Source organism: Bombina bombina, chromosome 6, assembly GCF_027579735.1.
Source record: "Bombina bombina isolate aBomBom1 chromosome 6, aBomBom1.pri, whole genome shotgun sequence".
Taxonomy (NCBI): domain Eukaryota; kingdom Metazoa; phylum Chordata; class Amphibia; order Anura; family Bombinatoridae; genus Bombina; species Bombina bombina.
In genome coordinates, this window is record NC_069504.1 from 717,313,205 (window position 1) to 717,329,876 (window position 16,672).

At 35.8% G+C, this 16,672-nt stretch overlaps 1 protein-coding gene across 1 annotated transcript in view; it reads right to left on the reverse strand.

Annotated features, from left to right (window-relative positions):
- ATP13A1 (ATPase 13A1) overlaps positions 1 to 16,672 on the reverse strand; it is a gene marked incomplete in the record, with an annotated part of 348,893 nt that overhangs the window by 330,418 nt on the left and 1,803 nt on the right. Inside the window, 2 exon segments of the mRNA XM_053717905.1 lie at positions 10,941 to 11,131; positions 14,821 to 14,910. Of these exon segments, the coding sequence (XP_053573880.1) occupies positions 10,941 to 11,131; positions 14,821 to 14,910 (281 nt within the window).

Consider the following 16,672-nt stretch of genomic DNA (forward strand, 5'->3'; position numbering starts at 1 on the left):
AATTTAATGTCCAATGAATGCATAGGTTCAAACGGAGGAGCTTGAAGAGCCCCCAGAACCAAATTCAAACTCCAAGGAGGAGAAATTGACTTAATGACAGGTTTTATACGAACCAAAGCTTGTACAAAACAATGAATATCAGGAAGATTAGCAATCTTTCTGTGAAAAAGAACAGAAAGAGCAGATATTTGTCCTTTCAAAGAACTTGCGGATAAACCTTTATCTAAACCATCCTGAAGAAACTGTAAAATTCTCGGAATTCTAAAAGAATGCCAAGAAAAATGATGAGAAAGACACCAAGAAATATAAGTCTTCCAGACTCTATAATATATCTCTCTGGATACAGATTTACGAGCCTGTAACATAGTATTAATCACAGAGTCAGAGAAACCTCTTTGACCAAGAATCAAGCGTTCAATCTCCATACCTTTAAATTTAAGGATTTGAGATCCTGATGGAAAAAAGGACCTTGCGACAGAAGGTCTGGTCTTAGCGGAAGAGTCCACGGATGGCAAGAGGCCATCCGGACAAGATCCGCATACCAAAACCTGTGAGGCCATGCCGGAGCTACCAGCAGAACAAACAAGCATTCCTTCAGAATCTTGGAGATTACTCTTGGAAGAAGAACTAGAGGCGGAAAGATATAGGCAGGATGATACTTCCAAGGAAGTGATAATGCATCCACTGCTTCCGCCTGAGGATCCCGGGATCTGGACAGATACCTGGGAAGTTTCTTGTTTAGATGAGACGCCATCAGATCTATTTCTGGAAGCTCCCACATTTGAACAATCTGAAGAAATACCTCTGGGTGAAGAGACCATTCGCCCGGATGCAACGTTTGGCGACTGAGATAATCCGCTTCCCAATTGTCTATACCTGGGATATGAACCGCAGAGATTAGACAGGAGCTGGATTCCGCCCAAACCAAAATTCGAGATACTTCTTTCATAGCCAGAGGACTGTGAGTCCCTCCTTGATGATTGATGTATGCCACAGTTGTGACATTGTCTGTCTGAAAACAAATGAACGATTCTCTCTTCAGAAGAGGCCAAGACTGAAGAGCTCTGAAAATTGCACAGAGTTCCAAAATATTGATCGGTAAGCTCACATCCTGAGATTCCCAAACTCCTTGTGCCGTCAGAGATCCCCACACAGCTCCCCAACCTGTGAGACTTGCATCTGTTGAAATTACAGTCCAGGTCGGAAGCACAAAAGAAGCCCCCTGAATTAAACGATGGTGATCTGTCCACCACGTTAGAGAGTGTCGTACAATCGGTTTTAAAGATATTAATTGAGATATCTTTGTGTAATCCTTGCACCATTGATTCAGCATACAGAGCTGAAGAGGTCGCATGTGAAAACGAGCAAAGGGGATCGCGTCCGATGCAGCAGTCATAAGACCTAGAATTTCCATGCATAAGGCTACCGAAGGGAATGATTGTGACTGAAGGTTTCGACAAGCTGAAATCAATTTTAGACGTCTCTTGTCTGTTAAAGACAGAGTCATGGACACTGAATCTATCTGGAAACCCAGAAAGGTTACCCTTGTCTGAGGAATCAATTAACTTTTTGGTGAATTGATCCTCCAACCATGATCTTGAAGAAACACCACAAGTCGATTCGTATGAGATTCTGCTAAATGTAAAGACTGAGCAAGTACCAAGATATCGTCCAAATAAGGAAATACCACAATACCCTGTTCTCTGATTACAGACAGAAGGGCACCGAGAACCTTTGTAAAAATTCTTGGAGCTGTAGCTAGGCCAAACGGCAGAGCCACAAACTGGTAATGCTTGTCCAGAAAAGAGAATCTCAGGAACTGATAATGATCTGGATGAATTGGAATATGCAGATATGCATCCTGTAAATCTATTGTGGACATATAATGCCCTTGCTGAACAAAAGGCAAGATAGTCCTTACAGTTACCATTTTGAACGTTGGTATCCTTACATAACGATTCAATATTTTTAGATCCAGAACTGGTCTGAAGGAATTCTCCTTCTTTGGTACAATGAAGAGATTTGAATAAAACCCCATCCCCTGTTCCAGAACTGGAACTGGCATAATTACTCCAGCCAACTCTAGATCTGAAACACAATTCAGAAATGCTTGAGCTTTCACTGGATTTACTGGGACACGGGAAAGAAAAAATCTCTTTGCAGGAGGTCTCATCTTGAAACCAATTCTGTACCCTTCTGAAACAATGTTCTGAATCCAAAGATTGTGAACAGAATTGATCCAAATTTCTTTGAAAAAACGTAACTTGCCCCCTACCAGCTGAGCTGGAATGAGGGCCGCACCTTCATGTGGACTTAGAAACTGGCTTTGCCTTTCTAGAAGGGTTGGATTTATTCCAGACTGGAGATGGTTTCCAAACTGAAACTGCTCCTGAGGATGAAGGATCAGGCTTTTGTTCTTTGTTGAAACGAAAGGAACGAAAACGATTATTAGCCCTGTTTTTACCCTTAGATTTTTTATCCTGTGGTAAAAAATTTCTTTTCCCACCAGTAACAGTTGAGATAACAGAATCCAACTGAGAACCAAATAATTTGTTACCCTGGAAAGAAATGGAAAGTAGAGTTGATTTAGAAGCCATATCAGCATTCCAAGTTTTAAGCCATAAAGCTCTTCTAGCTAAAATAGCTAGAGACATAAACCTGACATCAACTCTGATAATATCAAAAATGGCATCACAGATAAAATTATTAGCATGTTGAAGAAGAAGAAGAATATTATGAGAATCATGATCTGTTACTTGTTGCGCTAAAGTTTCCAACCAAAAAGTTGAAGCTGCAGCAACATCAGCCAATGATATAGCAGGTCTAAGAAGATTAACTGAACACAGATAAGCTTTTCTTAGAAAGGATTCAATTTTCCTATATAAAGGATCCTTAAACGAAGTACCATCTGACGTAGGAATAGTAGTACGTTTAGCAAGGGTAGAAATAGCCCCATCAACTCTAGGGATTTTGTCCCAAAATTCTAATCTGTCAGACGGCACAGGATATAATTGCTTAAAACGTTTAGGAGTAAATGAATTACCCAATTTATACCATTCTCTGGAAATTACTTCAGAAATAGCATTAGGAACAGGAAAAACTTCTGGAATAACCACAGGAGATTTAAAGACCTTATCTAAACGTTTAGAATTAGTATCAAGAGGACCAGAATCCTCAATTTCTAAAGCAATTAGTACTTCTTTAAGTAAAGAACGAATAAATTCCATTTTAAATAAATATGAAGATTTATCAGCATCAATCTCTGAGACAGAATCCTCTGAACCAGAAGTCATCAGAATCAGAATGATGATGTTCATTTAAAAATTTATCTGTAGAAAGAGAAGTTTTAAAAGATTTTTTATGTTTACTAGAAGGAGAAATAACAGACATAGCCTTCTTGATGGATTCAGAAACAAAATCTCTTATGTTATCAGGAACATTCTGAACCTTAGATGTTGAAGGAACTGCAACAGGCAATGGTACTTTACTAAAGGAAATATTATCTGCATTAACAAGTTTGTCATGACAATTAATACAAACAACAGCTGGAGGAATAGCTACCAAAAGTTTACAGCAGATACACTTAGCTTTGGTAGTTCCAGCACTAGACAGCGATTTTCCTGAAGTATCTTCTGACTCAGATGCAACGCGAGACATCTTGCAATATGTAAGAGAAAAAACAACATATAAAGCAAAATTGATCAAATTCCTTAAATGACAGTTTCAGGAATGGGAAAAAATGCCAATAAACAAGCTTCTAGCAACCAGAAGCAAAGAAAAAATGAGACTGAAATAATGTGGAGACAAAAGCGACGCCCATATTTTTTAGCGCCAAATAAGACGCCCACATTGTTTGGCGCCTAAATGCTTTTTGGCGCCAAAAATGACGCCACATCCGGAACGCCGACATCTTTGGCGCAAAAGGACGTAAAAAATGACGCAACTTCCGGCGACGCGTATGACGCCGGAAACAGAAAAGATTTTTTGCACCAAAAAAGTCTGCGCCAAGAATGACGCAATAAAATGAAGCATTTTCAGCCCCCGCGAGCCTAACAGCCCACAGGGAAAAAAAGTCAAATTTTTAAGGTAAGAAAAAATGATTGATTCAAATGCATTATCCCAAATATGAAACTGACTGTCTGAAAATAAGGAATGTTGAACATTCTGAGTCAAGGCAAATAAATGTTTGAATACATATATTTAGAACTTTATAAACAAAGTGCCCAACCATAGCTTAGAGTGTCACAGAAAATAAGACTTACTTACCCCAGGACACTCATCTACATGTTTGTAGAAAGCCAAACCAGTACTGAAACGAAAATCAGCAGAGGTAATGGTATATAAATAAGAGTATATCGTCGATCTGAAAAGGGAGGTAAGAGAGATGAATCTCTACGACCGATAACAGAGAACCTATGAAATAGACCCCGTAGAAGGAGATCACTTCATTCAAAATAGGCAATACTCTCCTCACATCCCTCTGACATTCACTGCACGCTGAGAGGAAAACCGCGCTCCAACCTGCTGCGGAGCGCATATCAACGTAGAATCTAGCACAAACTTACTTCACCACCTCCATAGGAGGCAAAGTTTGTAAAAACTGAATTGTGGGTGTGGTGAGGGGTGTATTTATAGGCATTTTGAGGTTTGGGAAACTTTGCCCCTCCTGGTAGGAATGTATATCCCATACGTCACCAGCTCATGGACTCTTGCTAATTACATGAAAGAAACTAAAATGTAAGCTTAGAAGCCGGCCCATTTTTGGTTCAGCACCTGGGTAGCGCTTGGTGTCTAAATGTAGCCATCCAATCAGCAAGCGCTACCCAGGTTCTGAACTAAAAATGGGCCGGCTCATAAGCTTACTTTCCAGCTTTTTTTTAAATAAAGATACCAAAAGAAAAATTAATAGGAGTAAATTAGAAAGTTGCTTAAAATTGCATGAGCTATCTGAATCATGAAAGTTGTTTCGACTACACTATCCCTTTAAGAGACAGAAGGAAGGAAGAGATCATTTTAAAACAATAAAAAATCCCCATGTCTGCTATGACCTTCCATGACTGTCAGCACTCTCTCACTCTCTGTTCAACAACTATTTTTTCTATCTATTTGTTGTCTTTCCCAAAACCCCTAGTTGATGTTCCAAACCGCTATACACTTATTTATATTAATTTATTACTTTTTGTAGCATTATTTAATTTGTTACGGTATAAAATAAAAACAATATTAAAAATTACTGCACAATAAGGTGTTCCACAATAGCTAATCATATGTGCAAAGAGGGGGTGGAGTAGTGGGCGTGGCATAAGCAAGTAGTGGGTGGAATCAAGCGGCGAGCAACATTTTGGACTGGCTAGTATCTTAGGATTGGAAAGTTTGAGGAGATAGAGATAGATATATGTATGATTTAATTATATCTAACAACTATTGCCACTAATACAAAGTAATGCCTCTCTAATTGCAAGTGTACACAAAACTGAAATAGACCTAATATTAAAATCCCAATCTGAATTTGGTTGAAGGAATAATTCTTCCATTTTAATATGAATTACATTCATTATCTAATGGAGGACATTAATTGGAGGGTATATGTAAGGTTGTGTGTACACAATATACATTTGCAGCTGTTCACTCATATTGATATTGCAGTATTAAATATGATAGAGGCATTATTATGGCACACTTGGGGGGGGGGGGATTTTCATCTCATACATGTAGGGTAAGTGAGTTCATTGTGTAGAAAAATGAGTTTATTTAAAACTTAGCGTTTATTATATACATTAATAAAATAATCCCAGTGTTGTGGACCATGCCACTTTTAAATAAAATTTCATCAAGCTATGTTATATAAGAAAAGATTACTATGAAAAGAAAAAATATAAATATAAAATAAAAATGCACTGTATGCTCTCTAGTAAAGGAGTAACCTCCTATAAGCCAGAAAATTAAGAAAATGTCTGTATGAGGAAATAACTAAAACTTCACTGAAAATTCTATGTATGCATAGCTGCAGCGGGCTCAGAGGTTGAGTGTGGAAGACGTGACTATTACTAGGTATATGTCAGATTTGCCTGTAATATATAAGTCAATAAGTATCTGTCTCCACACTCCCCAATATCGCCGTCTCAGCTGCACAGTAACACCTATGTAGATGCCCAAAGTTTGGGCCAACAAATTACCAATAGTTAACAAATTTCCCAAAATTAAGTTATTCCCCGTTTTCTATATTTAAAGACAATTTAAGGAGAGCAACAGTGCAAACGGCCTAACGCGCGTTTCGCATATGCTTTATCAAAGGCTAACTCGATCACTAACCGGGGTTTCCTTAAAAAGGGTTCATTGACCAATCCTGTTTTGCTAGCATGATAGACAAATGTAGTCTACCAATCGCGTAAAGCCATCCGCGATTGGCTAGAGCAGAGGGTGTGTGCCGTTCTTCCAATAGTGTGCGGTGAGGTAATGACGTGGGCGTGAATACGCCCCCCTGTCACTGTACTCTGTTCCGCTTCTCACTATGAACGGCCTGTTAGAGAGAGAGATGATAGGAGCACTATGTGCTGAATCTGGTATTAAATCCTCATATTTCATCAATTTATGCTCAAAGATTTTATGTGATAGTACAATAAAAGCAAAAGGGGTCTGGCTTGCATTGTTATATCATTATTTAACAATATCCATAATCGTCCATTAAAGGATTGCAGTGTACTCATATTAATTCATTTATCACGTAGATATGTAATTATATTCGGTTACACTGAACTTTATAATTGTGTACAAATAAGCATGAGTACTCAATATAACCCATATAATCCCCTTTAGATGTCCATTACGTTCAGATTTATATGTATAGGAGATTTTAAACCCAATAACATCAAAAAAGTTATATATAATAATGAGATAGTTGTCATAATCTATGATATTTCTTATTTTAAACTCTGATCCTACCATATATCAAATTTATACTCAGATATTTTATATTGTGATAATACAATAAAAGCAAAAAGGTCTGACTTACATTATTATATCATTATTTAACTATATCCGTTATTTGTCATTTACAGTGCACTCATATTAATATATTTGTCACTTTGATATGTAATTGTATTAGGTTAGATTATTTGAATTATTTAATGATATATAGATTGTTTCGCATTGTTACCAAGATTTTTCATCAGAGATTACATTAATGTCATACCATATAATTTATATCCATTAAAAATTCCTTAATGTATAGCCATCTCTTATTATGAACAAGAGTCCTCAATTTATTAAGGATAATGTGGGATTTCTTATTGTGTGCAGATAAACAAGAGCACTCAATATAACTCAGATAATCCCTTTAGATGTCCATTACATTCCAATATGTATGTATAGGAGATTTTTGTACCCCATAACATTACACAGATAAAATGAACTAATTGTCATAACCTACGAAAGATCTTACATTAACATCAGATCCTAACACTCTTATCATGAGAGGAGAGTTGTATTAATTAACCTATAACAATCGAATATTCCAGTTTAATCAAATCTTGCTTGTGTCAGGGATCACAGGGATATTAAGTACTATGTATTTGGATCTTCGTCCAAACTATACTCAAAACTCATTATGAAAGATAGGAAGATGTCTTATAGATTTGATTGTATATGTTCATATTTTACTCCAAAAAAGCACTAAATGTTAGCATTTCTTTGAGCCCCTTCGGACTCATAGTTTGCAGTCTGAAGATCCATTTTGTCTCTGCTTTAAGGAGTGCTTTTTCAATATTCCCTCCTCTTATTCCTAGTGCTCCTATCATCTCTCTCTAACAGGCCGTTCATAGTGAGAAGAGGAACAGAGTACAGTGACAGGGGGGCGTATTCACGCCCACTTCATTACCTCACTGCACACTATTGGAAGAACGGCACACACCCTCTGCTCTAGCCAATCGCGGATGGCTTTACGCGATTGGTAGACTACATTTGTCTATCATGCTAGCAAAACAGGATTGGTCAATGAACCCTTTTTAAGTTTTAGTTAATTCCTCATACAGACATTTTCTTAATTTTCTGGCTTATAGGCGGTTACTCCTTTACTAGAGAGCATACAGTGCATTTTTATTTTATATTTATATTTTTTCTTTTCATAGTAATCTTTTCTTATATAACATAGCTTGATGAAATTTTATTTAAAAGTGGCATGGTCCACAACACTGGGATTATTTTATTAATGTATATAATAAACGCTAAGTTTTAAATAAACTCATTTTTCTACACAATGAACTCATTTACCCTACATGTATGAGATGACAATCCCCCCAAGTGTGCCATAATAATGCCTCTGTTGTTTTACTCTTCAAATATTTAAACTATATTTTGGAATTAGGCACTACCTTACCCTATACTAAGGTTTATTAGGATTTAGGTTTGTGGATTATTATCTCCAGTTCTTTCCCACCTCTCCCTTTAGGTTAAAAGGGAAATATTTCGTAGTATTAGATATGATAGCATAGCATTAGGCTGTTACGGAGAAGAGTTAGTTGAAAAAAACCAAGTCCTCACACAAACATGTCACATATCAGATTTAAAGGTTGGCGTTCCCAAATATAGAGGTGACCTGGTCTAAACCAATGAGAGCAGCCATTAAATGGACTATCTGTATATTTTGTGCAAGAACTACCAAATTTTTGACATTTGTTAAAATATAAATCATCATACGCATACACCCTGTTTAATGAAAATATCTAGAATGGTTAATACTACTTAAAATTAGTAAAAAAAAATCAAAAAAAATCACTAGTGTGTTCTAACTCAACATCCCTATAATTTATCTGTGTCCTTTTGGTCTTTTGTATTTGAATTGGTAATTAAATATTTAGTATTTGTTAGGATTATATCAATAAAATAAGGTATGAGGACATGTGAAAACTCAGAAACCGCTTAAAATGCTCCTTATCTTCAGAATGTTTTAATAGACTCTGAAGCTTCTTATTACCTTGCAGGGATTAAAGATATAATTTATCACCCTTTTTTTTTCTCTCTTAAAATCAGATAGAGCATTCATTTTAAACAACTTTCCCATTAACATATATTTGTTTTCTTGCTATCCTTTGTTGAAGGAGCAACAGAGCACTACTGGGAGCTAGCTGAACATCTCTGGTTAGCCAATTACATGAGGGATATGTAAAGCTACCAATCACTAGCTAGCTCCTAGTAGTGCTTTTTGTGCTCCTGAGACTACCTGGGTATGTTTTTCAACAAAAGATACAAATATAACAAAGTAAATTTGACAAGAGACGTAAATTGGAAGGTCTATTATAACTGTGTTCTATCTGAAGCATTCCCTGTAAAGCAGGGATGGGGAACCTTAGCCCTCCAGATGTTTCAGAACTACATTTCCCATTATGCTCAACTGGACTATCATGGGTAATGTAGTTTTGAAACATCAGTAGCGCCAGGGTTCCCCATCCCTGCTTTAAATGGTCAGTAAATGTTAAATATCTGAAACCTTATTTAACTTATTTTAAATTAAAATTTATAGCTCTCATGCTGAGGAAAAATGTTGCCTTTAAACAGCACTCCTGAAAGACTACCCTGGCCACACCCATTTCCTCACAGTTTATACCACCAACATAATAAGAAAGAGGGTTGCAACTGCTCATGGGAGATGCTTCTGCTTGGGGGGGAAGACATGCAGATGTGTACATAATAGGAACAGGGTCATTGACAGCATTCTCAGTTGCTCTACCACCTGCTGTAAAATGTAATAAAACTGTGTGGGCTTAGGGCAAGCTGTGGGAAAGCTTCAAGCAGCGCTATTTAAAGAGGTAAAATATATACCCTACGACAGCTATGATTTTGATTTATAGCTCAATACAATCTTTAAAAAGGCACACACTAAGTGTATAAGGTTTAAATATTAAGCATTGTTCTTTTAAAAAGGGATATGAAACTGAAACATTTCCTTTTGTTATTCAGACAGAGCAGACCATTTAAAAAAAAAAAAAAAATTTTTACTTCTAATATCAAATTTGCTTCATTCCCATGATATTCTGTGTTGAAGAGACACCTAAGTAGGTATCTGGAGGAAATAGTGCTCTTACAAATGGATAACATTCTTACAAATGCTCCAGAAATGTGCGGGCTCCTAAGCATAAGTCCCTGCTTTTCAACAAAAGATACCAAAAGAACAAAGAAAAAAAATTATAATTTAAGTAAATTAGAAAGTAGTTCAAAATCGCATGCTCTATCTGAACCATGAAAAACATTTTGGGTTTCATATCCCTTGGTCAAGCAGCTCAGAGGTTGCACACTGCTTTCAGAAATAAGGATAACTAAGCAGTTTATATTTCTCTGAATTTTGACTTTCTTACAAAATGAGAAGTTAAATAGTAAGACAAAAACAAGCTCATGACTTTAAAGTGAAGGTCCATTTTAATGAATTAGTGCCCGGGTTTTAATAAACCTATTAAAAACAAGGGCACTTTAATTCATCAAAATGGACATTTCACCTTTTTCTTCAAAAACTTAACTTTTTAATCCTGGCAGCCAGTCCAGCACTTCATCCGCCCGTCGCAAGCCGCCTTCGCGGGTCCGGTCCAAAATGACGAATCCGGCTTCCTCCAATCACAGCGTTGCATTAGGCCAAGATTTCCCCGGGGGGGAAGCTGTGATTGGAGGAAGCCAGATTAGTCATTTCTGGTGTCTGCAGAGGCTTCCGACAGTCGGGGGAATCGCTGGAGCGGTATTCAGGATTAAAAGATAACTATTTAAACATGTTAAAAATGTTTTTGCATGAGAAAAAAAAAAAAAGCTAAAGCCATTTATTTTAATATTGAAGTACATATCTACAGAAAACCGGTCCTCAAAAACAGAAGTTCTGCTTTTTATCCAGTGAGCAATCTACTTCTTGACAAACATTTATTTGGTGTCCTTTTAATGTACATTTAAAAGAGTATACCTACTTGTTTATTCCATACTTCCTCTCAGCCGTTTTAATTTCAGATTCTTCTAGATAGCCTTTAGCACTCTGGTAATAGGACAGGGGCCGTTCCACAGGAAAAACCACTGAGAAGAATTTTTTTTTCTCTTCTGCATCATAGGAATATTTAATCTTCTGGAATTCAAATGATATAATCTCCTTTTCATCTTCTTGCTGAGGTTTCAAGGAATAAGAGTGAATATTTATAGTTAAAAGGGACAGTCTAGTCAAAATTAAAAACTTAATACTTTGCAATATTATAAAATTTTCTATTATTTATAAATGTTAAAGGGCCATAATACCCAAATGTTTAAACACTTGAAAGTGATGCAGTATAGCTGTAAAAAGCCGACTAGAAAATATCACCTGAACATCTCTAAGAAAAAAAAGAAAGATATTTTACCTCAAAAGTTCCTCAGTAGCCACATCCCATTGTAAAGGATTTCTAAGCAGCATATTAGTATGTCTGTCCCGGGACAGCTGAAGGGATGAGCCTCGTGCAGTTAAGTGAAATCTCATGAGATCACAGTAAAAGAGTTCATGACCTCAGCACTGTTGATGCCAATTGGCTGCTGTTCCTTTCTTCATTTTTTGTTTAATTTTTTTTTAACCTGCAGCTGGGAGCAGCTGAGTATAACTTTTTACACAGCACTTACTCTGCTGAGCTGAGGAAATTGTGAGGTAAAATATCTTCCTTTTTTACATAGAGATGCTCAGGTGATATTTTCCTGTCAGCTTTTTACAGTTATACTGCATCAGTTTCAAGATATTTAGCTTATGAGTATTATGTCCCTTTAAGCTATGCAAAGCACATATTAAATTGCATACTTAACTTAAATAGATTAAATGCTAATGTGTTAGAAAAATTGTAAAGTCTTATCTTAGATTAAGCTGCAAATAGCGTCCTGCACCCTTTTTATACTATGTAGCAGGAACAGTAAAAAAGTTATTTTAAAATGACTATTGTTTCAGGCCACATTAAAATGGCTGACAAGCTCAGCCCACTGATGACTTCATAATCTGGGCTGCATCTATGCACTCTGCTGAATAACATTGACAATCTATTGAATACAACTAGTGAGCCTTTTGTGATTGGATGCCATATGCATACCAGATCATGTCATCAGTGGGCTGAGCTTGACAGCCATTTCAAAGTGGCCAGAAACAATAGTCATTTTAAAATAACTTTTTTACTGTTCCTGCTGCACAATATAGAAAAGGTGCAGGATGCTATTTTGCAGCTTAAATCGAAGGTAAGACTTTAAAATTACCATGGTGTATAGACTGTCCCTTTAAATAATCAATTTTGGCTTAAAATTTAGCTGGTTGGTGCACCCATTAAGGGCCAGATTAGAAGTGGCGCTAACAGTTTTTTTTTTTTTTTTGTTTTTTCAAATATATATGTTACTGTCAGGGATAACAAAAATTGCGTACCTATACATCATTGTTCTGTATACTGTACAACAATCATAATATATCATTTAAACTCCCATTACTTCATATAACGTCATATAACATAGAATACGAAAAAAAATAAAACAAAACATTGAACAGAATTAAATCAAAACAGGGTCATAGGCCTAGAGGCCTAAAGGGGGAAAAAAAATCAACAATAAGCAGATCCTCCTTGTTGCATATAAACTGTGAATCAGTTAATACATACATTTATTACAAAACTACTAAACATCTACCATAGGGTTACACCCCTTTCGAATCTGGTTTAAATAAAGAAGGGACGTAATCCCTTTTAATTTTCACAGGGGGGGGGTGACCACGGTAGGCTAATAAGAGCCCAATTTATAGTAAGATACTCCATAGATTGGGTAATTCATTAGTAGCTATCCAATATTTAACTAGGTTAGATTTGGCAAGGGGTTTGATCATTTGCAGTAGAATGTTTATTGCCTGTGCCTCTATTACCTTTAGCCATTTATGGAAAAATCTTTAACAGTTTTTCCGAATCTGGGGGTATATTATATTGTTCCATAATCATATGGTTCATCATCTCCACTACAAATCGTGAAATGCTAGGTGCTTGCACCGACTTCCATTTGGATAGTATTAACGTTCGGCCTTGAAGTATTGCCGTATTAATTAAGTTAGCGTTCTTGCCAATCAGTGCTATGCTATAAAAAGGAGGCCCTTCTATTGTTTATTTGGACATTTTTTTGTCTAGCATCTTATTTAACCAGAATTGGATTTTGTACCAGAACTGCTTAATTTTTGGACATACCCAGAAACAATGTTCTAAATCTGCATCTTTTGATCCACATTTATAACACACTATATCTTCATTTCTATACCACCTTGCTATCTTACTAGGTGTAATATATAGTTGGTTAATTATTTTAAAGTGGGACTCTCTCCAGGTAGTTGTATTAGTTGTCTTAATTACTGTAAGTAGGCTGTTATTTGTGTAGGTGTGGGGGAAACATGAGTTCCCCGCCATTTGTTCTTGACTACCTGTAGATGTGCTTCTGCTTTGTAAGCCATCTGTATACTATAGATCATCTTTATTGCATATTTCCTTTGTTGGAAGGTTCTAATAATTTTTTCTAGCGCTCTTAATTGTCAGTCCTTTCCATACTTCTCCTGTAGTTCGTTAAATAAAATGTCTGATTTGAAGATATGCGTAGAAATCTGTACTGGGTAGTTGATATTCCCTTCTTAGCATATCAAAGGATTTAATTAAGTGGAGTGTAGTATCCTGCAGTTGTGTCATGTAAGTAAGTCCTTTCATAGACCATCTGTGGAATATCCCCTTTTTTTAGTACAACCTGGTTTACTACCTCTTTACCAAGCTTGTGCCATGCCATTATCACATTATTGAACACCAGTAATTGGGAGATATCTTTAGGTATACTTTTTGCCTCACAGTGTAAGAATGCTTTTAAGGTAAAGGGGGACAAGTGACGCTAACAGTTACTACACGCAAGCAATATCAGGTTTATCATGGCTTGTATTACAAGTTGAAAGTAAAAGCAATCACTTGAGCACAATTGAATTTAATGTGCGTCGGGATATCACGCCTTCAGAGCTCTGGTAAAAAGTTTCAAGAAACTTAGAAGTGTCACAAAACACATCAAAAATACATTTAAAGGTGCAGTTACTCATAACACCACATAAATTTTTTTAAAAATAAATGCACAAAAAAGTTATAAGGGCTCAAAGATATACGGTATCAGGAAAAAAAAAAAAAAAAAAAAAAACACTGCAAAGGGCTTTAACATACAGATATTATAATATTATATATATATATATATATATATATATATATATATATATATATATATATATATACACATACATTGTCCCAAAATATCAGAGATATATAGAAATATGTATTTATGAATAAATAGAACATATTCTTCTATGTGAAGAACATTAGAATGTGAAATATTCATATTTTCATGTTGGATTAGCACACTCTAGAATTTGCAATTGGGTTTGTGTGCGAGTAGAGTGTTAGTTTCCCCCCCCCCCACTTTTCTTGCTCCTTTGACTTCTATGGGGGAACACATTAACATGGTTGAAATATTCTAACTTCGGCTTTTTGAGCACATCAGGTTAGCGCGAGAGCGAAAACTTTTTACTTTCAACTTATTTTTTTATATTTCAGTTTTGAATAACTACAGGCTTGTCTTATAAACCAGAAAAAAAAAAAACTTGCTGTAACCAAATGTTATGTTTTGAACACTACTTTTCTGTTTATTGTTAAACAAAAATGACCTATAATTTACCACCAAAACTGGTTCAGGCTAATGCACACAAGCTAGGTAAACTATCCAAGTTTAGTTACAATACAAACAAATCCTCTCCCTAAACACACTTGTCATCTCTAAATCAGTTACAATTATTCCTACCTTCTCTCGAAGAAGTGGCACCAACTCGGCGGATCCATTATTAGGAGTGGGAACAACTTTTGCCAAAGTAGCTTTACTTATGTTGGACTCCTGAAAGAATATTAATACATTACAGAATTCATCTTTCTCAAAAATATATTACACTTAACAGACCACAACAGTAAGAAACATGAAGATTGTTAAAAATTATGTTTGTTGGCCATAAAAATATAACTTTTTAAAACATCAGAATTAAAATAGGGCAGTGTTTTTTTGCTTGAAACAGGCATTACCTTTAAAATAAGTAAATAAATAATGCAGTATTCCACTATCGTTACTAAGCATAGAATAGCCCACCAAATGGGTTAAAAGCAATATGTTGCTTCAGTTGATCAACTATTCTCTCTCTGCAACTTTTATTTAAAAGATTTAAAATAAAACATAGAAATCTGGCTAGTGACCTGAGCGCTGCAAAGATATACAAATTTGAACTTACCACCTGATCTCATTGGTAGTGTAATTATTTTTTTACAGCTGTAGGATCATTTGTAATTATAACTTAGATACAGAGGTGCCTGGGACCATTAAGTATTTTTTGGCACTAATAATTATTTACTTCTCATATTATAAAAATTTAGACTTTGTAAAGGAGAGTGAACTTTACACAGATACAAAGTCAAACTCTAAAGCGTCTTTGTAAACAACCAAGAGAAAACAATAATATAAAAAAATATATATAGTAGTATTGTTGTTGGAGGGCACTCACAGGACTTGTTGAAAAAATATTTTTTTCAACAAGTCCTGTGAGTGCCCTCCAACAATACTACCCTATATACTATTTTGAGGATAGCACCCAGGCTGTGGCTACACCATTGTGGATGGAGTACTGGCCCACTAGATAGATAGATAGATAGATAGATAGATAGATAGAGTTAGCATTCTCTGGTCTTTTCCAAATCCTTTACTGTGAAGTTTCAGGGACAAAGTATCCCCTTCCTCAGACCTGAGGAAGGGGATACTTTGTTCCCGAAACATCACTACTTCACAGTGAAGGTTATTGAAAAGACCAGAGAGTGCACGTTTGGATATATGAGAGAAAAAAAAAAAAAGGAGAGAAAAAAGAAGAGAAAAAAAGAAAGAGAAAATACACACAATAGTCTTACAATGGTGTCCCTTTATGCAAACCTTAGAAAGCCATCACAAAAAAGTGACAATAGACTCTACTTGCTCTTGTCTAGTACCAAATTTATAGCACTTGTATAAAACCCAGCAATTATATCAACATATAAACTACAAACCTACATAAAGCGTTCTTTATTTCAAGTTTGTTTCTGAAGCTGTGTGTGTATATATTCTCATTAAAAATGTCTACTGAATTTAAGGGCATTTACCTAGAGAAAAAAAAACCTTAGCTGTAATTTACTCCAGCTAAAGAGACAGCTGCCTCACACACTTTCCAAATACCCTACCAAATGCATGGTCCATCCCTGGACTGGTCAATCCAGAACTACAGGAGTATTAATCTTAAATTCATTATGCAAGTTTATGTTTATTTAATTAGAAATTCTAATAATTACTCCTCTGCCCTAAAATTCTAAATAAAGTTATCATTAGGCTACTCATTTGAAGGGACACTGAACCCAAATTTTTCCTTTCGTGATTCAGATAGAGCATGACATTTTAAGCAACTTTCTAATTTACTCCTACTATAAAATTTTCTTTAATCTCTTGCTATCTTTATTTGAAATGCAAGAATGTAAGTTTAGATGCCGGCCCATTTTGGTGAACAACCTGGGTTGTTCTTGCCGATTGGTGAAGAATTCTTCCACCAATAAAAAACTGATGTCCAGAGGTCTGAACCAAAAAAAAGCTT